The following is a 23717-nucleotide window of genomic DNA, read 5'->3' on the forward strand; positions in this document are numbered from 1 at the left end:
CTGGGAATAGCTCACAAGGTGCAGGATAGACATGTCTCACAGAAGAAGTTCTCAAGTGGCAGGGGTAGGCACCCGTGGCTGACAAGGGAAGTTAGGGACTGCTTAAAACCTGAGGAAATGTCATATAAGGTAGCGCAAGTGAGTGGGATGCTGGATTATTGGATTCTTTGAAAATCCAAAAAAGGCAACTAACAAGCAATAAGAACGTTAAAGATGAAATATGAGGCAAAAGAGCCAATAATATAAAGCTGGACACTCAGAGTTTTTTTTCCCAGTTAAATAAGGAGTGAAACGGAGACGAGAGTTGCCATTGGACGACTGGAAAATGATGCTGATGGGGGACAAAGAAATGGCAGATGAACTTAATGAATACTTTGCATCAATCTTCACTGTGGAAGACACAGCAGGATTGAGTGACTTTGCTATTACAAAGGTAAAAGAGCTGGACAAACTCAAAGGTCTTAAGGTGGATAAGTCATCTGGTCCATATGGACTGCAGAGTCCTGAGGGATGTTGAAGAGATAATGCATGTATTCGTCACTATCTTTCCAGAGTCCTGGTGGACTGGAAAATAGAAAATTGCACATTTAAGAAGGGAGAAGGGCAAAAGAAAGGAAATTATAGGCCAGTTAGCCGAACCACAGTGTTTGGGATAGTATTGTAGTCCCTTTTTTGAGGAGGAGTTTTCAAGGTGTTTGGAAACTAATGATAAAATAAGTCAATGTCAGCATGATTTCTGTGAAAGAAAACCGGGCCTAACAAACCTTTAGAGGTCCTTGAGGAAGTGAAAAGGAGGATGGACAAATGAAAGGCAGCAGATATCATTTACTTGAATTTTCAGAAGGCCTTTGATAAGGTATCACACACGAGGCTGCTGAACACGATAAAATCCTATGGTACGTATTACAGGAAAGATACTGCCATGGACAGAGGAATGACTGACAGGCAGGAGGCAGCGAGTGGGAATAAATAGTGCTTTTTCAGGTTGGCTGCCAGTGACTAGAGGTGTTCCTCAGGGGTCAGTGTTGGGACTGCCACATTGTTTGTCAAAGATTTAGATAATGTAATTGATAGCTTTGTGGCAAAGTTTGTGGATGATGCAAAGATAGGTGGAGGGTAGGTAGTGCTGAGGAAGCAATGCTATTGCAGCAGGACTTAGACAAATTGGAAGAAGTGTTAAAAACATGGCAGATTGAATACAGTGCTGGGAAATATATGACCATGCATTTTGGTCCAAGGAATAATATTGCTCAGAATTATTTAAAAAGACAGAAAATTCACAGGTGCAGGGGGCTTAGAAGTTCTCCTGCAAGAGTTCCAGAAGGTTATTTCGCATTTTGAGTCTTTGGTAAAGAAAGGAAATGCAATGCTGGCTTTTCTTTGAAGGGGAATAGAATATTTAAGCAAGGAGATAAAGTTGAGCCTTTATAAGACACAAGTTAGGCCGTACTTGGAGTTTTGTCAAGGTTTGGGTCTCATATCTCAGAAAGGAAAGGGGAGTCTCATTGAAACCTACCGAGTGTTGAAAGGACTAGATAGGGTGGATGTGGAGAGGTTGTTTCATGTGGTGGGGATATCCAGACTAGAAGACACAGTCTCAACATTGGGGGGAGACCTTTTGAACAGAGGTAAGGAGGAATATGTTTAGCCAGAGAGTAGTGACCCTGTGGAATACTCTATCACAGACTGCGATGGAGGCCAAGTCTGTGGGTATACGTAAGGCGGAGGTTGATCATTTCCTGATCTATCAATCCATCAAAGGACATGGTGAGAAGGCAGGTGTATGGGGTTGAGTGGGATCCAGGATCAGCCATGATGGAATGGCGGAGCAAAGAGCTGAACGGCCTAATTCTGCTCCTGTGTCTTATGGTCTTACCGAGATTCACCCTGACCCCCCTCTCCCAGTCAGCACCACCCCCACCTGTCCCATTTAACCTGTCTCAGTGCGGGTGGACTTTAGGACCGGGGAAAGCTCAGGACCCGCCACCCGCGGCTGCTGCTGAATCCGCGGTGTTTCTGTTCCGTTGTTGGATGAGGTGAACGAATTAAAATTAACGGATCGTGTTACATGTTTCAGGGAGATCTGTGATTTTTTTTGTGAGAATGATGTAATGGTCTTTTGGAGGTCACCTGATGTAATTTTCTCGCTGATGTGAGGTCACGTGATGACATGTTCACCACGGGAAGATCCCAGATGACGCAGTTAGTTTTTGGTTTTTAGATTTCCAGGTACATTGTGTTGTGTCTCCGTTTCTGTTGTGTGTATGTGTTTGTGACGCAGTTTCATTTTTGAAACGGTTGTGCGTTCTGTTGCGAGGTACAATAGCGCGGGTCTGGAAATTTTTGCCAGATGTGCTGATGTACCTTATTCCAACAGCAGTAGTACGGGAGAGTGAAGACTTTATCGAAGTTCAGGACCAAAGGATCTAGAGGAGTCGGTATCGTTCGGCAGTTTAACAAAGGATCGACCTTATTGAGTCTTCGTTGAAGGAGTGGCGACCTGCATTGGGGATAACTCTTGCCAAAATAGTAAATAGTTCATGGAAAGGTTTGCTCTCTCTAAAAGGAATTAAGATCAGTTGTTTAAACTGTTTATTTACTGCATCGTGAATCCCTTGCACAGAACCAGCAGGAAAGTCGCGTCTATGAAGAAATATTTCTCCAGAGAAGTCTCTCCCAATTGAACATATAAATCTGTTGGACTTTTGAATTTACCATTTTAAGAACTGTATCTGACTTTACCGCTTTAAGAATTGTTTTTGCATTTAACGCTTTAAGAACCAGTGCCGAGTAACAATGTGTTGAACGGTTGCATAACGGTTAACTTCCGGTTAAAGTTTTCGTTTGTTTTTTTTTTAATCGTTCATCCGTGTTTAATAAATGTTTGGTTGTTTTTATATAACCTGTCTCGATTGATATTCATTGCTGCCAGTTACCTAACATAATCTGTGGTGGCTGGCGGGAGATGTTCCGATTCTGAATTTAAGTGCTGGTAAATAATCATCTCATCTCGTGTTTATTTCACTCTCCGCACATTTATCTTTACAGGGACTTTACTCCTGACGCCGGTCCCGGGACCCGACACGTTTACAGACCCGGAGCGGAACCGGAGCAGATTCGCAGCCATTGGTTTACATCCCCAGTCCGGAAGAAAGGATAAAGTTTCTCCGTGAATATATTCCCGGTGAAGGTGTGGAGATGGGACTTGGTCTCCGCGTTGTAAAATGAAACTGTCCCGGACTCGTAACTGAGATAAACTCCTACCCTCCCGGGGATGGGATCGGCGGGGAGACTGGACTCGCGGGTGTTCAGAACAATGGTCACGTCACAATTCCACTGGACTACGTCACAATCCCGATATAACACGTCACCAGCCCGCCTAATGACCCAGAATCCGGTCTCCGGACTCAGTCTGACCCGTCCCTCCCTCTCCACAGACTCTGCGGCGACTCCCAGACACCAGGCCCGATTCACCGTCACCTCCACCTCCCAGTAATGTCTCCCCGATGTGAATACCTCCGATCCCAGCACACATTCCCAGTCTGTGAATCTCTTCCCGGTGTCAGGGAGATCCCTCCAGGTCCCGGTCCGTCTCACACTCTTCCGATCCTCAGACACCTCGAGTCGCGGATTCGCCGTTTCCACATCCAGGGTGACAGAGACTGGGGGGAGAAGCAGAGAATTAGAGAGTCCCCGGGGATCGGGGGGAGACTCGGACAGCGCGGCCCCGGGGATCGGGGTGAGACTCGGGCAGCGCGGCCCCGGGGATCGGGGGGAGACTCGGGCAGCGCGGCCCCGGGGATCGGGGGGAGACTCGGGCAGCGCGGCCCCGGGGATCGGGGGAAACGCCTCTCGACCTCAGGCGCGGTCGGGTGGCCGACACGAACCTTTCCCGTGGTTTGACCCCATGAAAGCGGACGGACAAATAATATCTCCCCAAGGGTTTTCCGCTGGACGGAGAGCAGAGATTTCCCGATCAAACAGACACAAAATGCTGGAGGAACCGAGCGGGTCAGGCAGGAGGTGTGGAGAGAGATGGACAGTCTACGGTTCAGGTCGACATCTTCCCTCAAGAACAGAAATAAATAGACAGCAGAAACGATTGCGGGAAAGGGGTGGATTAAGATGGGAAAGGGGTGGATGAATAGATTTAAACTGGAGGTCACGGAGGCCCATCGGCCCAACTCGTTTGTGCTGACCAACTTGCCATTTGCCCATTATTCTTTTCACCTTTTCTTATCAACGGCCCTGCCAGGATGTATTTTAAAACATTCTCCCTGTACCCATCTCTATAGTTGATCAAGGCCCCGGTGTAAACAGAGATAACCCTCTTCTCTGTCCATTGTACCATGAATTTTAGTGCCATTAACAAACCTACTAACTATGTCACCGACATTATCATCCAAATCATTAATAGGAATGACAAACAACCCCGGCCCCAGCACTGACTTCTGCAGGTCACAGGCCTCCAGTCCCCTGTGTTTAAGAGACACTTGGACAGATACTTCAATAGGCAAGGCACAGAAGGAGACTGACCTAATGCTGGCCAATGCGATGAATGTAGATGGGTAAATAGGTCAGCACAGATGTGATGGGTCGAAGTGCACATTTCTATGCTGTACGGCGATGGCTCTGTGAACTGAATGGATAAGAACCCCCAAACCCCCCTCTCCCTACGGGTGCTGAGAATTCCAAACAAACAGCAACCCCTGACCTTTAACTCCTCAGACAGGGGAAACATCCTCCCTGTATCCTGCCTGTTGACTCCTGAAAGAATGTTGTGTTTCCCTGAGATCTCGTCTCATTCTTCTGAACAGGGAACAGAGAACATAGAACAGTACAGCACAGGAACAGGCCCTTCATTCAATGTTAACATTCATTTGTGAGTGTGAAGTGTGGAGTGGAGGAGTGTGAAGGTTTGAGACAGTAAGGGGAGTGATAATGGGAACCAGCAGGGGAGAGATAAACGTCAGATTGAACCAGAACCAGGTGGGGGAGGGGTGGAAAGCCTGTGGGTGAACTGTGTGTGTAAACGTTATGAGAAGCTGGTGAGGGACAAAAATGGAGATGAGGATCTCTTTGTCCCCTTTCCCACAACCCCATCACCTGCAGCCCCTCATTTGGACAGGGGGAGAATTTGCAGGGACCCTTAAACAACACAGGTCCTGATGCAGGATTTCAGCCTGAACCATCAACAGTTCACTCTTTTCCATAGATGCTTCCTGGCCTGCTGAGTTCCTCCAGCATTTTGTGTGTGTGGCTTCACCTTAAATATACTCAATGAAATATATTCCCTGTGGCAGATTCACTATCCTGTGGATAAAGGAATTCCTCCTCACCTCTGTTCTAAATGGACACCCTCTAGTCGGAGGCTGTGCCTTCTGTTCTCGACCCACCCACTATAGAAAACATCCTTCCGACGTCCACTCTCTCCGGGTAGGTTTCAGTGAGATCGTGGCCGAGGCCCTTCATCAGGACCTGTGTTGCTTGGATTACCAGCATCTGCAGATTTTCTCGTGTGTGATTTTTAAAGCAGAAGTTGATATGTAAACTTCTTGATTAGTCAGGGTGTCAAATGTTATGGGGAGAGTAGAGTTGAGAGGGATAATAAATCAGCCATTCTTCAAACTCCCGTGAGTACAGCCCAAAACCATCAAACACTCCTCATATGTTAACTCTTTCATTTCCAAAATCATTCTTGTGAACCTCCTGGACCCTTTCCAATGTCAGCACATCTTTTCCGATATAAGGGACCCAAAATTGCTCACAATACTCCGAGTGTGGTCTGACCAACGCCTTATAAAACCTTAGAATGACATCCTATTCGAATCCTCTCGAAATGAATGCTAACGTTGAGCTTGCTGACCTTAACACTGACTCAAACTGCAATTAACCATGAGGGAATCCTGCACAAGGACACCCAAGTCCCTTCTGCACCTCTGATTTTTGAATTCTCTCACTGTTTACAAAATCGTCTATGCCTTTATTCCGCCTGCCAAATTGCATGCACGACTTCCCTACTCGATAATCCATCTATCACATCTTTGTCCATTTTCGAATCTGTCTCTGTCCTTCCCCAGACTCTGAGCTTCTGCACCACTACCTTCCCCTTCACCTAACTTCATATCATCTGCAAACTTGGCCACAAAGGCAACAATTCTGTCATCCAAATCGTTCTTTGTCTATCTCGGCTTTGTGTTCCTCAAAGAATTCCAGCAGATTTGTCGGGCAAGATTTCCCCTTCAGTGAAGGCACGCTGTCTTTGCCCTATTTTATCATGTGCCTCCATGTACCCAAAAGCAGTTCCATTAATACTGGACTCCCAGCATCTTTCCAAGCACACCACATCCAGACTAACTCACCTGTAATTTTCTTTCCTCAGCTGCTCTCCCGTCATAAAGAGTGAAGTGACCTTTGCAATTTCCATTCATCTTGAATATCCAATTATCTAGTGATTCCTGAAAGATCATTACTAATGCCCCCATATTCTCTTCATCTAATTCTTTCCGAACACTGGGGTGTAGTCCATCTGGTCCAGCTACCTTCAGACCGTCAATCTTCCCACGCACTTTCTCCTCAGTAACATCAACAACACTCAATTCTGTCCCCAGACACTCTCACATTTCTGACATACAGCTGGTATCTTCCACAGTGAGGACTGGCACAAAATATTAAATAAGTACTTCGACAATGTCTTTTGTCACATGTCTCCTCTCCAGTGTCACTTTCTTGGGGCCAATATCCACTCTTGCCTCTCTTTCACTCTTTACAGTTTTGTGTCCTCTTGAGTATTGTAGGCAAGCTTTCCCTCATATCTCATTTTCTCTCCTTCGGGCTTTGTAATTGCTTTCTGTTGATTATCAAAATCTCCTCAATACTTCAACATCCTGCTAATTTTTGCTCTATTGTATGCCCTCTCTTTCACTTTTATGCTGTCTTTGACTTCCCTTGTTAAACAAGGTTGCCTCATTCTCCGTGGATAATACTCCTCCGTCTTTGGGATTTATCTATCCAAATTGCCCCCAGGAATTCCAGTCTTTGTTGTTCTGCAATCATCCCTGCTGGTGTCCCCTCCCAATCTACTTTGGTCAGCTCTTCCCTCATGCCTCTGTAACTAACTTTACTCCACTCTAATACCAATACATCTGACTTTATCTCCCTCTCAAACTCCAGGGTGAATTCTATCATTTTATGATCACTGCTTCCTAAAGATTCTTTTCCCTTAGTCTCCCAAATCATATCTGGTTCACTATACAAATCCCACTCTAGAATTGCCTTTATTCCATTGGGCTCAACCACAAGCGGTTCTAAAAATCCATCTTGGGGACATTCTACAAATTCCCTCTCTTGGGATGCAGCACCAACATGATTTTCCCAATCTACCTCCTTGTTGAAATCCCCCATTCCGACTGTCACATTGCATTTTTTTTCCCATTTCCTAGTGTAATTTGTATCCCATTTCGATCCTGGCTACTATTTAGAGGTCTGTACATAATTACCATCAGGATCTTTTTACCCTTGCAGTTTCTTAACTCTACCCACAATAACTCAACATCTTTCAATCCTATGTCACCTCTCTCTAAGGATTTTATTTCATTTTTTACAACAGGCCCTCCCCATCCCCTCTGCCTACCTGCCTGTCCTTTGAATACAAGGTGTATCTTTGAATGTTAAGTTTCAAGCCAGGATCTCCTTTCTACCACAACTTAGTGATGCCAACAACGTTATACCTGCCAATCTCTACCTGTGCTACAACATCATCTACCTTATTGCGTATACTGGAGCAATCAAATATAACACCTTCAGTCCTGTATTCATCAGCATATTCGACACTGTCCACATGAGCTTAAGCAAGGTCTATGATATCAATGATAGACCACAGTTCGGGTATTGTCTGCATGTCCACTTCCCCGAATATAGTGAAACATAGAAACACAGAAAACATAGAACACAATACAGGCCCTTCGGCCCACAAAGCTGTGTTAAACATGTCCCTACCTTAGAACTACCTAGGCTTTACCCATGGCCCTATATTTTTATAAGCTCCATGTAGCCAATCATGAGTCTCTTAAAAGACCCTATCGTTTCCACCTGCAGCACCACCACCAGCAGCCCGTTCCGCGCACTCACCATTCTCTGCATAAAAAACATACCTCCGACATCTCTGTATCTCCTTCCAAGCACCTTCAAACTATGCCCTCTCATGCTAGCCATTTCAGCCCTGGGAAAAAGCCTCTGACTGTCCACACGATCAATGCCTCTCATCATCTTGTACACTTCTATCAGGTCACCTCTCATCCTCAGTCGTTCCAAGGAGAAAAGACCGAGTTCACTCAACCTATTCTCATAAGGCATACCCCCCCCCCCAAAAAAAAACAGGCAACATCCTTGTAAATCTCCTCTGCACTCTTTCTATTGGTTTCCACGTCCTTCCTGTAGTTGTAGTGAGGTGACCAGAATTGAGCACAGTACTCCAAGTGGGCTGACCAGGGTCTTATATACATGCAACGTTACCTCTCGGCTCTTAAACTCAATCCCACAATTGATGAAGGCCAATGCACCGTATGCCTTTTAACCACAGAGTCAACCCATGTAGCATGTCATTACACTGGACAGGAAGTTTCAGGAGGATGTAACCAGGACTGGGGGGCTTGGATTAAAAGCGGAGAGTGGATAAGTTTGGGCTATTTAGCTGTAGTGTAGGATGTTGATTGTTGACCCCTTATCGAGGTAAATACATTCACAACGGGCTGAGATAAAGTGAATCTTTTTCTGAGAAATGGGAGTACAGAACCAGAGGGCTCAGATTGAAAGTGAGAGGGAAAATTTTTATGAGGGATCTGTGGGGTAACATTCTTACAGAGAGGGAGATGGGCAGATGGAATTTGCTGTCAGATGCTGTAGAAACAGGTAAAATTAAAATATTTTAAGATTAACTTACACAGGTACATAGATTGGAAGTGGTTAGAGCGATATGGGGCAAACACACACAAGGGGGACATGCTCAAGAAGACATCTTGGTCTTGCAGATGTATGAAGTGGTTCATGGATTCAAACCCTCCCAGATCATCCTCCTGAGGAATCTCACCCCGGAGTCTGTCTGTGAACTGTTGATGTGACATCGCATCAGGGGGCAGCTCAGTGCACAGAACAGACTGGGTAAGGACGGCAGGTTTCATTCCTAAGTCGGAACGTGGGCCTATTTCTTTGACCATGTGTCACACTCAGATATTATGTGTGTATATGTGTTACTCTGTGTGTGTGTGTGTGTTGTTTGTGGTAAATATCAGTGTGTTTGTGTGTACACATTGAAGGAGAGTGTGCACATTGAAATATTTGTATGTCACAGGGTGTCATCACATGTCTGGTGTGTGCTGCCAATGTGTGACATGTGTGAGTTGTTTAAATAAATAAATTACCGTGTCTGAAGAGAATAGTTTCTAGATTACTGAAGGAAATATCAACGTACATTGCTGCGTCTCTGACTACAATCTGCCAATCCTTCCTGTGTATGTGTGTGTCGGGCTGTTTTGCCAGTCTGGTTATGCTGTGTGTGCTTTTCCTGAGATGAAATCCTGAATGATGTCAATGCTGGTTGCGTTGTCTGGGCTCATTCTCACAATGCTTCAATATTGTGGTCTGATAACCATAAGCTCATAAGATATAGGAGCAGAATTTGGCCATTTGGCCCTCTGTGACTGCTCCACCATTCAATCATGGCTGATCCTTTTCTTCTCCTCCTCAGCCCCACTCCCCGGCCTTCTCGCCACAACCTCTGATACTGTGTGCAATCTAGAACCTGTCAAGTTCGGCCTTAAATATGCCCAACAACCTGGCCTCCACGGCTGCCTGTGGTAACAAGTTCTGCAAATTCACCACCCTCTGGCTGAAGAAATTTATCTGCGTCTCTGTTTTTAAATAAGACACCCCTGTATCTTGAGGCTGTGCCCTCTTGTCCCAGACTCTCCCACTATGGGAAACATCCTTCCCACATCTATTCTGTCTTGGCCTTTCAACATTTAAAGGGTTTCAGTGAGATCCCCCATCATCTTTCTAAATTCCAGTGAGTACAGGCACAGAGCTATCAAACGTTTCAAGTCTGATAACCCTTTCATTCCTGGAATCATCCTTGTGAACCTCCTCTGGGCCCTCTACGATACCAGCACATCCTTTCTCAGATGAGGAGCCCAAAACTGTTCACAATATTCAAGGTAATGCCTCACCATTGCCTTATAAACCCTCAGCATCACATCCCTGCTCCTGTATGTTAAACTCCTTGAACTGAATGCTAACATTGCATTTACCTTCCTCACAACTGACTCTACCTGCAAGTTAACCTTCAGGGTGCTCTGCAGAAACACTCCCACACCCATCTGCATCTCAGATTTTTGAATTGTCTCCCCATTTTAAATAATCTGCATATTGTGCATGACCATGAATTTCCCAGCATTGTGTATCATTTGCCACTTTCTTGCCCAGTTTCCTCATCCAAGTCCTTCCGCAGCCTACCTGTTTTCTCAACACTACCGGCCCCTCCACCAACCCTAATTGACACTAATGTCTTCCCACCCACAGAGGTGAGGCTAACTGGTCTATAACTTCATTTCTGCTGCCTTCCTCATGACTAAGAGTTGGGTGACATTTGTAATTTCCAGTCCTCTGACACCACACCAGAGTCCAATGATTTTTGAAAGATCATTTCAAATGCCTCCACAATGTCTACCGTTACCTCTTTCAGAACACTAGGGTGCAGTTCATCTCGTCTGAGTGACTTATGTCCTTTTTTGAGCACCTTCTCCCTTGTAACGGTAACTGTACTCACTTCTCTTCCCTCGCACGCTTCAACACCTGGCACAGTGCCAGTGTCTTCCACAGTGAAGACTGATGAAAATACTCATTTAGTTCGTCTGTCATCTCTTTGTCTCCTGTTATTATATATCCAGCCTCATTTTCTAGTGGTCCTATATCCACTCTCATCTCTATTTTATTTTTTCGCAATACTTGAAAATCAATTTGATATTGTTTGTTTGTTTGACCTGCTGCGTTCGCCAGCAACTTTGATGTGTGTTGCTTGATATTGTTTGCTTACTTGTTTTATAAAGACAGGTGTGTAAAAAGGGCCTGAAGGATCATTGGAGACCCAAGTCACCCCAACAACAAACTGTACCAGTTGCTACCATACAGGAACTGGTACCGCAGCATAAAAGCCAGAACCAACAGGGTCCGGAGACAGCTTCTTCCACCAGGCTATCAGACTGCTTAACTCGTGCTGAGACAACTGTATTTCTATGTTATATTGACTGGAATGTTAAACATATTATTTATCATCAATTACTATAAACTGCACATTTAGACAGAAGATTTTTCCTGCTCGTTTATAGAAAGGATGTAAGTAATAAAGTCAATTCAATTCAATTCAATTCCATATTTCATTTTTCCCCTCCCATTCATTTTTTTTCAGTTCCTCTCAGTAGGTATTTAAAAGCCTCCCAATTCTCTGTCTTCCTATTAATTTTCACTTTGTTGTATGCCCACTGTTTGGCATTTACATTAACTTGTCTTCCCTTATCAGCCACAATTGTACTATTTTGCCATTTGAGTATTTATTTATTTTTGGAATATATCTATCCTTCACCTTCCTCATTTTCCCAGAATCTGACATCATTTCTGCTCTGCTGTCATCCCAGACAACATCTCCGTCCATTTTACTTTGGCCAACTCCTCTTTCAGACCACTGTAATTTCTTTTACTCCTCTGGAATACTACAACGTCAGACTTTACTTTTTTCCTTATCAAATCTCAAGTTGAACTCAGTCATGTTGTGAGCACGGCCTCCTCAGGTTTTTTTCCTAAGATATCATCTCCAGTTCAATACATAACACCCAATCCAGTAGAGCTGTTCCCCGAGTTGGCTCAATGACAAACTGCACTAAAAAGTTATCACATGGCATTCAACAAATTCACTCTCTTGAGATCCATTATCAATCTAATTTTCCCAATTGACCTGCTTGTTGAATTCTCCCATGACTATCGTAACATTGTCTGTTTCATCGGCCTTCTCTATTTCCAGTTGTAATCTGTGGTCCACATCCAGCTACTGTTGGGATCCTGTATGTGACTGTCATCAGTGTCATTTTCACTTCTGAATTTCCTTAACTCAACCCACAAGGAATCAACATCTTCCAATCCTATGTCACATCTTTCTATTGATTTACCAGGAGAGCCATGTCACCCCCTCTGCCTACCTTCCTCACCATCTGATGCAACGTGTAACGTTGGACATTCATCTCCCAACTACAACCATCCTTCAGTCATGATTCAGTGATGGCCACAATATCATACCCGACAAACTGTAATAATGCAACAAGATCATCCACCTTATTCTTTATACTTCATGCATTGAGATATGACGCTTTGGGTACTGTATTTCCTATCCTTTTTCATTCTGCATCCCTAATGCACTGATACTCACCCAGCTGGCTGCAGTTTTGTCCTCGTATCTGGCTGCCCCATCTGACAGTCTGACTGCACACTATCTTTGCATTTTTACCATCAATCCTACCCCTTCACTCGTTCCTAACCACCCCCCCCCAACAAATTAGTTTAAACCCTCCCCAACAGCTCTATCAAACCTCTCTGTGAGAATATTGTTCTCCCTCGGGTCCAGGTGCAACCCATCCCTTTTGAGCAGGTCATTTCTCCACCAGAAAAGATCCCAATGATCCAAAAACCTGAAGCCCTGCCCCCTGCACCAGCTTCTCTGGCATGCTTTAATCTGCCAAATTATCCTGCTCCTACCCTCACCAGCACGTCGCACAGGCAGCAGTCCAGAAATTATAAACCTGAAGGTACTGCTTCTGAGCTTTCCACCAAGCTCTCCAAATTCTATTTTCAGGACCTCTTTGTTTTTACTTCCAATGTCATTTGTCCCAAAATATACCAACATATCCAGCTGTTTTCTCTCACTCTCTAAAATGCTGCAGACACGATCCGAGGCATCCCTGATTCTGGCACCTAGGAGGCAACATACCATTCGGATGTCCCGTTCACATCCACAGATTCTCCTGTCTGTTCCCGACTGAGTCCCCAATCACTACCGCTCCCCACTTTTCCCTCGAACAACAGTGAGAGTTGCCAATCCAGAAGGGGGAAGACCTGCGTCAATCAGAGTCTGCACTCACAGCGCATGAAGGACTTGTGCATTTTTCTGACATGCCCGGTGACCACACTGATGCCCGCTTTTATTCCCTACAATATCATCAAGTCAGCATTAATTTCCCAGCTCCTGTGATAGGATTCAAACTCATGTCTTGACATGTTAGTGCAGTGGCCTGGGAACGGGAAACAGTGGTTCATCTGCCAGTCCCGTGTATTGGTTGTATTGTGGCCCTGTGCTGGTGTGTTCAGGGGTCTGACATCTCCAGCTGACCATGTGAGAGTGACGCCCCCCCCCCCAGTCGGTGCGGTTGATGTGGAATAGACTTCAGTTCCACTTCAACCCAATATTACAGCAATCTTTGCCTCAAAATTGAACTTAATTCTGATCTCACAAACAAGAAGAAATGAATCTTTGTAAGTTTTACCTCGATTAATGGCATCAAGTGTTTCTCTCAGCATTGTGTTCAGCAAATAGAGGTGATCAAATTTTTCCACCGGTAGGGCCTCATCTGTCACTGACAATTCCGGGACATCATCATTAATCCTGTAAATAGTAAACTGATGGTGATAAACTGCTATTCTTAACTATTTTACAAATCCATACAGGGTTTCAGTAAAGAGCATGTCCTACCTCCTGTTCTGACGAGCTTCCTCCTGAAAGAAATAAAACACAAATCTGAATAGACTGAGACTCTCGACATCCTGAATTTCATCCAAACCATTACAAGGCGTTGAAAATTCCCACTCCTGCAGTCACTCACACACACAGACAATACAGAACCAGGGGTTGAAAATTCCCACTCCTGCAGTCACTCACGCACACAGACAATACAGAACCAGGGGTTGAAAATTCCCACTCCTGCAGTCACTCACTCACACACACAGACAATGCAGAACCAGGGGTTAAATTACAGGGTATTTCTCTGAAAGCTGGGCCATTACTGAGAGGATGAAACTTGCAAGGAAGACAGGACAGGTCATGCATTTTCATCTGGATGAAGCGTTAGAATGATGAGATGGGCGAACTCAAATCAGTGATGGATTTGATAATAAATCCGATAAGAAATTTAGTGAAGAGGATGTGGAACTCACTGGCACAGGTGTCGTTGAAGCGGAACAGCAGAGATTGAATGTCACGGGTAAACTAGAGAAACAGATGAGGGACCGTGGAGATCAGAGCACTGTCGCTGGGTGTGGTGTGTAGGTGGGAGGAGGCTTGTGAAGCAGTGAAATTGATAGCAGAATATGGACCGAATGGCTTGTTTATGATGGAGAATGGGATGTAATCCCATGTGAAACTTATCTGAAGATGTAGAGTCGGTGAATGTTTCCGTAATCTGGCGGAAACCGGATATAGCGGATAAATCTGATGTGTGGGTCACATTCTTTGCTCTCAGTGATTGACAGAGAGACCCTCACACCCACTGCACCAGACACACTCACAGTCTGTGACTGGAACTGTGTGTCAATGTGAGCTTTAGAGAATATTTAATGTGATAATCAAAGACACAATCAGCAGCTCTGCATTATAATCAGAGTAAATCATTTCAGAGAAGATTGGATTCTGTCCTGCGATGTACAGAAGTTGTGGAAGTCCAGTTTTGGGACAATAGTAGAACTGAATAGTTGTATCAATTGTCTGGTGAGACAGTTTACTGCCGTTTGTAAATGTTGTGTGTAGGAGCAACGCATCTGTTTTCTCTCTGCATTGTATTCTGAGTTACATGGTTATTATGGTAACTAGTCACGTGAGTGGGGTGTGGTAAAAGGAAAAGGTGAGGTATTAGTACTTTGTTCTGGGCTGTTTTGAGCTGTGGACGGATGGATGGCATACCTTTTGTTGACCAATTCGTTGCAGTTTAATTTATGATTAATTACGCTTAAGTTTCATCGCTTCAAGATTGTATGTTGCTATTGAAGGATCGAATACATATCTTCGACATTTTGGAACATGATTATTGGAGTGATCGGGAGGTGCAACATACAAGTGTAACAATCTGTGCGAGGTCGCCAGCAGCGGCAACTGATTTGTTAGAAATGGCCACTGTTTACTTCAAATATTCCATTTAGTGTCCTTTGACAGAAATAAATTGAAATAAAATCCCTCACCTTGAGAAATATCACACTGTCTTTTTGATCCATCTGTTCCTTTATCTTTGAGATTTCCTCCTGAATAATCCTAATATTCTTTTGAATCTCTCGAAGATTTTTCTCCATTGGATTTAGAATCTTTGCCTCTTCTGTTCTGAGATCCCTGAGTAAGCTCTGCTCTTTCTCAGTGATAATCTGGCGCAGTTCAGCAAACTGGGATGTGATGTGGGTCTGAACGCTGTGTGACTGTTTCTGTCGAATGAAAGGTGAAGATTAATTTACTGTATTGCTGTGTTGTATTTCCTTATGACATTAAGGTGACCATTCCGTCCATTGAAGACCATGCTAGTTCTGAGAGCATTCCCGTCAACCCCATTCACTCACGTTTTCCTGAAACTTATTCTCTCAATGACCCATTAACTCCCACCTGATTCACATACACCCTCCCCCACCTTCATGGGGTTAATTGTAATGAACCACTTTTCCAGTGTGTCCTTGGCATGTGTCTGAAACTGTCGTGGTCACAGGGAGAACATGCAAACTCCACACAGACAGCACCAGGGGCCAGGATCGAACCCAGGTCACTGGAGCTGCGATACTCTGCTATTCCGCATTAAAGGCAGCAAAACTATACAGTAATATCAGAAATTCCGCGCAGGAAGCCTCACCCGAACTCCGGAAATCTTCTCTTTCTGTTGCTGTTCCTTTTTCTGGAAGTCTGATTTCTTTTTTGTGAGAGAGTCTAAGGAAGATTTTAGCTGATCCTGGAAGTCAGAGAGCGAAGGAAATAGAAACGAAGATGGATGAAAAGAAACAGGTGATCAAACCCGATTTTCGCTCACAAAATGCTGGAGGAACTCAGTGAGTCAGGCAGCATCTATGCAGGGGAAATAAACAGTCGGTGTTTCGGGATGAGACTCTTCATTAGGACTGGGAAGGAATGGGGAAGAAGCCGGAATAAAAAGATTGGGGATGAGAACCAGCTGACAGGTGACGGGTGAGACAACGTGAGGGGGGACGTGGGGGAGGGTGATGAATTAAGGAGCTGAGGGTGAACATGTGGAGCAGGTAAAGAGCTGAAGAAGAAGGAATCTAATACTAGAGGACAATCGAACATTGAAGAAACGGGAGGAATTGGGGGTGTTTGGAGTCCTGAATGGTGACGAGGGAGGAGGTGTAGCACTTGCCCCGCTTTCAGGAGTCAATGCCAGGAGGTAGATCCGTGGGGAGGAGCGAGTGGATAAGGGAGTTACGTACAGAGTGATTCCCACAAAGAGCGGAGAGCTGTGGGGAGTGGGTGGGATGGGCTGTGGGAGGGAAAGCCGTGCTTGCTGGTAGAATCCTGATGGAGATGGCGAAAGTTGCGGAGAATAATATGTTAGTGACGGAGGCTCGTGTGCTAAGTAGGACAGGACAAGGAAGGATGGGGTGAATATAAAATCCGGGTTAGTTTTACCTTGTAGATTTTAACAGCTTCTTTAATCGACATGAAGTGGTGCTCTCTGTGTTTCTGCGCATCTCTACAGATCAGACAGATCAGTGTCTTGTCCGTTTCACAAAACAGCTTCAGTTCTTCCTCATGTTCCTCGCAGTGAAGTTTACTTTCCTTCCCTTTCTGATTCGGGATAAGATTTCGAAATTTTTCTGCCAGATTTACTAAGGGCCGATTGGCCCTGAGGGTGCGGTCAGTAAACACCAACCTACATTCCGGGCAGGAGTTTCTCTCCTCCCTTTCCCAACACCGTGTGATACAAGAGCAACAGAAGTTGTGTCCACACTCCAGGATAACCGGATAGGTGAAGAAATCTAGACAGAAGGGACAGATTACCTCCTCGGTTAAACTCTCGACCGGTGCTTTCGAAGCCATGTTAACTACCGGCACTTCCTGATTCAGAATGCTTTCACTTTCGGGGAGCTGCTGATCCCCTGCAGTACCGCGATTATCCACTACACGCGCTGCAGACTCGGGGAATGAATATCATGTCGCTGCCTGTGTCAGTGGGGAACAAATCGTTGTGTTTTCCACACAAGGGTGGGATCGGAAACACATTAAACAGGTCGGAACAAAAAACTCGGCCATGGACAGCCCAGGCCCGGCTGCAAAAGGAGGAGGGGTTGTTATAGGGCTCGCAGCCACTGCAGAGAGAAAAAAAAACACAGGACTGGACATTCCACGTAACAGGGTGGAAAGCATTATTTTGATTTGTGAAGTCTTGAAGAAAATTCCTGACTCCGCTCCAATGGAAGGCCAGTTTCCACAAATCTGGACAGGGCCCAGAAGTTGATTCATCGTGAATCTTAATTCGCCATGAAATATTCACAAGGATAAAACGTGCAATGCCTTTACCGGAAGATCAGTGAACCTCTGTCACACAGCTGCTGTGGCACAGGCTCATGCATCTTTCTCCACATATCTTCTCCAGTCCTCAGTCCGCAAAGGGATGAGTGACCGTCTTGTCTCCACTGCAGTAATCTCGGGGCAGCACGCTGTGGGAGTGATCTCCGGCCATGCAGCAAGGGTCAGACTAAGAGGGCCCTCTCACCGCCTTCCAGGTATGATTTGTCACGATGATAAAATATTTTGATCGCCCTCCTGATGAGCCTTCAGAAGGTATTGGATAAGGCCCGGTACATCACGGTAAATCCCTCCCAGCCATTGAGCACATCTGCATGAAACGCTGTCGGAGTAGAGCAGCATCCATCATCAGAGATGCTCACCGCCCAGGCCAGGCTCTTTTCTCGCTGCTGAAATCAGGTAGAAGGTACAAAAGCCTCAGGACTCACACCACTACGTTCAGGAAACAGTTCCGATCCATCAACCAACAGACTGTTGAACAACACAGGATAACCGTACTCACTTGCCGTTCATTGAGATGCTTCCACAACCAATCATCGTACTGGGCCTGGATCAAAATTAGTGACATTAGAGGTGATCTCACTGGGCCTGTCTCAGAATGAGAGGGATAAGAGACACCCACAGTCTCACAGGATATCGACAGGGTGGGAGCAGGACTGATGTTTCATCCCGCTGGGGTGTGGATCCAGGGGTCACAGACCCAAAATCCGAGTTCACCTCAGCAGGACTGAGATGGGAAGAAATTTCCTCACCCAGAGTGCAATGAATCTTTGGAATTTTCTCCAAAAGGTTTCTAAATTGATTAGACATATCTGAGGGCTCAGCGGTGATGGGAACGTTGAGGGAAAGTGGTGCTGAGGTGAAAGAGCAGGCATTTTCCGAGTGAATGGCAAAACAAGCGCAAGGGGCCGAATAGCCACGCCTCATTATTTTCTAAAACACGAGCTTACCTTTGCTCCCTGTTTCCGTTTGCCTTCAGCCCTTCGGATTCCATGGGAGAGCGGTGAGAGCTCCAGAAATCAATCAGGTTATTTCATGTTCTCTTTATGTATTGTTATTGAGTTATATTTGCATTTGCAGTTTGTTGACCTCTGCACTCTAGTTGATCTTTCACTGATCCTGGTCTAGTTACTATTGTATAGATTTTCTGAGTATGTCCACAGGAAAATGCTACTCGGGGTTGTATGGGGTGACTTATATGTACTCTGATAATAAAATTTACTTTGAACTTTGAATTTCGGGGAGCTTCCTTTGATTCTGAGTACAAATTGAGACTGACAGCGACAGCTCACTGCAGCAGCCCGCCCTCAGACACAGTCACAGCCAATCAGCGAGTACCACTGGGAGAGTGTTGCTCCCATTGGCTGAGGGGTGTCAGTGGGCGGGACGCTGAGCGTTCGGAGCGGACCGAAGTTTGGGACCGAGAGCGAGTTGATCCGCTGAGAAGCCAGAGATCGGGAGTTACCTCCGGTAAAGGCTGCAACGCCGGCCGGGATCTTGAATCCTTACGATGGCAGAGGTGAAGAGACTGGCGGTGATTCTGCGAGATGTTTCACCAACACAGAGAGTGCCCGGAATTTCCCCGCTGTCGATCTGGGTCTCATTTCTGGAGCTGCCTCCCTGATCTGGCTCCTGCTGCTGGGAGACGGGAGCTGCCCCGCATTGCTGCCGATGGATCTCCAGTGCTCAGTGCGCTCCCCTGCGCAGTCCGACAGACTGAAGGCCAAAGGAGAACAAGGCGGGAAGGTAAACGCGTGCTTTAGAAAATTAAAAAAAAAGGAGCGGGTGTGTCTGTTCGGCCTCTTGCGCCGGTTAGACCATGGACCATGAGGAGCAGAAGTCGGCCATTCGGCCCATCGAGTCTGCTCCGCCATTTTATCAGGAGCTGATCCATTCTCCCATTTAGTCCCACTCCCCCGCCTTCTCACCATAACCTTTGATGCCCTGGCTACTCAGATACCTATCAATCTCTTCCATAAATACACCCAATGACTTGGCCTCCACTGCTGCCCGTGGCAACAAATTCCATAGATTCACCACCCTCTGACTAAAACTATTTCTTCGCATTTCTGTTCTGAAAGGGCGCCCTTCAATCATTAAGTCATGCCCTCTCGTACCAGACTCCCCCATCATGGGAAACAACTTTGCCACATCCACTCTGCCCATGCCTTTCAACATTGGAAATGTTTCTATGAGGTCTCCTCTCATTCTTTTAAACTCCAAGGAATACAGTCCAAGAGCGGACAAACGTTCCTCATATGTTAACCCTCTCATTCCCGGAATCATTCTAGTGTATCTTCCCTGTACCCTCTCCAACATCAGCACATCCTTTCTTAAATGAGGAGACCAAAACTGCCCATAGTACTCCAAGTGAGGTCTCACCAGCGCCTTATAGAGCCTCAACATCACATCCCTGCTCCTATACGCTATTCCTCTGGAAATGAATGTCAACATTGCATTTGCCTTCTTCACTACCGACTCAACCTGGAGGGTAATCTTAACGTTATCCTGTCCGAGGACTCCCAAGTCCCGTTGCATCTCAGAACTTTGAATTCTTTCCCCATTTAAATAATAGTCTGCCCATTTATTTCTTCTGCCAAAGTGCATAACCATACACTTTCTAACATTGTATTTCATTTGCCACTTCTTTGCCCATTCTTCCAATCTATCCAAGTCTCTCTGCAGACTCTCCGTTTCCTCTGCTCTACCGGCCCCTCCACCTATCTTCATATTGTCAGCAAACTTAGCCACAAAGCCATCTATTCCATAATCCAAATCGTTGATATACAATGTAAAAAGAAGCGGCCCCAACACAGACCCCTGTGGAAAACCACTGATAACAGGCAGCCAGAATAGGATCCCTTTATTCCCACTCTCTGTTTCCTGACAATCAGCCAACGCTCTATCCACGTATGTAACTTTCCCATAATTCCATGGGCTCTTATCTTAAGTAGCCTCATGTGTGGCACCTTGTCAAAGGCCTTCTGAAAATCCAAATATACAACATCCACTGGATCTCCATTGTCTAACCTACTGGTAATTTCCTCAAGAACTTGTAATAGGTTTGTCAGGCAGGAATTTCCTTTAAGGAATCCATGCTGAGTTCTGCCTATCTTGTCATATGCCTTTCATGCAGAACATGCCTGACCTTTGACCTCAGCGCCACTTTCCTGCAACTTTCCCAACATCGCAGAGTCCCTAAATTTGCTCTTTGAATTTAGAAACCTTGTGGAGGAAATATCACGGATTCACAGCACTTTGGGTGAAGAAATTTCTACTCATCTCAGTCCCGCTGAGCTAACCTCGGATTTTGTGACCCCTGGTTCCTCATCCCAGCCAGGGGAAACATCATTCCTTCCTCTACCCTGTCAATACCCTGTGAGACTGTGTCTGTCTCAGTCAGATCATTTGTTACTTCTCTAATTTTGAGACAGGCCCAGTCAGTGTAATCTCTCTGAGGACCCTACCTCACCCCCGAAATCAATCTGGGGAATCTTCTCTTCATTTCCTTCATCCCACAGGCTGACTCTGGGAGGGCGACCAGTCCTGTGCACAGTGCTCCATGTACGCTCTCACCAGGACCCTATATACCTTCAGAAGAAATCTTTATTCTTGTATCAAATCTTCCTTCCCATTCATGCCCTTCATTTAATATAGAACTCAAACAGTGAACAGATGCGACACACCATCAGTCATGAATTTAAAGGGCAGGTGTTGTAACAGTTTGAGCTTCATACCGGGGGCCACGGAGCAAGCAGGGAGTCACAAAGGGAGGAATGTGGGAGTGTTGTGTGTCTGAGCCCAGCTGTGTGTGTTTGTGTATCAGAATCAGGTTTAATATCACCGGCATATGTGGTGAAATTTGTTGTTTTGTGACAGCAGTACATTGCAATATCTAGTGATAAAAACTACAAATTACAATCAGTATGTATAAAATTAAATTTGAAGAGCACTGCGAAAAGCGAGGAAAATACTGAGGAAGTGTTCTGGAGTTCATTGTCCATTCAGAAATCTGATGGCGCAGGGGAAGAAGCTGTTTCTGAAATTCTGAGTGTGTTTCCAGGGTCCTGTACATCCTTCTTGATGTTGTCAACGAGAAGACGGCCTGTCCTGGGTGATGGGGGTCCTTAATGATGGATGCTACCTTTTTGTGGCATCATCTTTTGACTGTGTCCTGGATGCTGTGGAGTCCAGTGTCCATGAAGGAGCTGGCTGAGTTTACAACTTTCTGCAGCATTTTCCGATCCTGTGCAGTGGCCTCTCCACACCAGGCTGTGACAAAACCAGTTAGAATGCTCTCCACAGTACATCTGTAGAAATTTGCAAGTGTCTTTAGTGACAGACCGATTCCCCTCAATCTCTGAATGAAATATAGCCGATGTTGTGCCTTCATTGTAACTGCATCAATATGTTGGGCCCAGGATAGTTCCTCAGAGATGTTGACAGGCAGGAAATGGAAACTGCTCACCCTTTTCACTTCTGATCCCACGATGAGGACTGGTGTGTGTTCCCTCGACTTCCCCTTCCTGAATCCACAATCAATTCCTCTGTCTTAATGATGTTGAGTGCAAGGTTGTTGCTGTGACACCACTCAACTTGCTGATCGATCTCACTCCTGTCCTCCTCCTCGTCACCATCTGAAAATCCACCAACAATAGCTGTGTCACCGGCAAGTTTATAGATGAGCCTGGCCACACAGACGTGGGTGTAGAGAGAGTAGAGCAGTGGGCTGAGCACGCATCGTTGAGGTGTGCCAGTGTTGATTGTCAGCAAGGAGGAGATATTATTTCTGATCCACACGGACTGTTCTCTCCTGGTGAGGATCCAGTTGCAGAATGTGGTTCAGAGTAGTAACAGATTTTGAAACCGGTGGTGTGGGCCTGAGGATCCTGCACCCTCTTCCTGATGGCAGCAGTGGGAAGAGAGCATGTCCTTGGTGTGTGTGGCGTGGGGGTATCCTACATAACGGACGCTGCTTTCCTGTGGCAGCACTCCATAGAGATGTGCTCAGTGCTGGGGAGGGGTTTACCCGTGATGTACTGGGCCGTATCCACTACTTTTTGGAAGATCTTCCTTTCAAGGGTTTGTTGTTTCCATACCAGGCCACGATGCAACTACTCTCCACCACACATTTGTAGATGTTTGTCGAAGTTATAGATGTCATACTGAAGCTTCACAAACTTCAAAGGAAGTAGAGGCGTTGCCATGCTTTCTTCATACTGGGCCGATCTGAGACATCCCTGACCCTGGCATCCGGGAGGCAACATACCGTCAGAGTGTCTCATTCGTGTCCACAGAATTTCCTGTCTATTCCTCCACCTGTGGAATTATCTATCAATACTGCAGTCCTCCTCACCTCTCTTCTGATCTGATCCACACAGCTCTGGACAGTGTGGCTGAGCACAACTCCAATGCCACATTCACGTTAGCTGGTGGCACCACTGTCGTTGGCTGAATTAAAGGTGCTGATGAATGAGCATCAAGGAGGGAGATTGAATATCTGGCTGAAAGCCAAAAACAACCACTTACTCAATGTCAGCAAGACAAAAGAGATGATTATTGACTTCAGTAGAAGGAAACCAGAGGTCCACAAGTCACATCGAATCGGAGGGTCACAGGTGGAGAGGGTCAGCAATATTAAATTCCTTGGTGTTATTGTGTTGAAGCAGCTGTCCTGGGCCCAGTACTTACGGCCAATTCTGAAGATTCTTCTAGAGAATCTCGACTTCCTCAGAAGTTTGCAGAGATTCAGCATAATATTGAAAAAATTGACAAACGTTTACAGATGTGTAGTGAAGAGCGTATTGACCGGCTGCATCACAGCCTGGTGTGGAAACACCAAAGTGTTGGATACCGTAGTGTGTTTAACATTTCAGTAATATTTCAAACACCATGTATATATATATATATATATTGTTTGAAAGATTTCTTACTTGTTTACATAATTCATTATGGGTTATCTGTGTAAATAAATAGCAATAAGAACATAGATAATGAGAGAGATTGCTTAGAGTGAGATCATTGGTCAGCAAATCCAAGAAACATTGTCACGGGTAAATCCCTCTCCCCCAGTCAATACATCTACATGAAACATTATCACGGGTAAATCCCT

At 45.4% G+C, this 23717-nt stretch overlaps 1 protein-coding gene across 1 annotated transcript; it reads right to left on the bottom strand.

Annotated features, from left to right (window-relative positions):
• Positions 1-3087: 3087 nt before the first annotated feature.
• LOC140185285 (zinc-binding protein A33-like) lies at positions 3088-17116 on the bottom strand. Its single transcript, XM_072238673.1, has 9 exons — positions 16706-17116; positions 15918-16013; positions 15268-15501; positions 13790-13812; positions 13584-13702; positions 9774-9781; positions 4722-4806; positions 3924-3950; positions 3088-3662 (listed from the first exon to the last, which is right to left on the bottom strand). The coding sequence occupies exons 1-9, from the start codon at positions 17114-17116 to the stop codon at positions 3088-3090; spliced, it is 1578 nt and encodes a 525-aa protein (XP_072094774.1).
• Positions 17117-23717: the final 6601 nt, after the last annotated feature.

The sequence above is a fragment of the Mobula birostris genome, chromosome 20 (genome assembly GCF_030028105.1).
Source record: "Mobula birostris isolate sMobBir1 chromosome 20, sMobBir1.hap1, whole genome shotgun sequence".
In the NCBI taxonomy this organism is placed as follows: Eukaryota; Metazoa; Chordata; class Chondrichthyes; order Myliobatiformes; family Myliobatidae; genus Mobula; species Mobula birostris.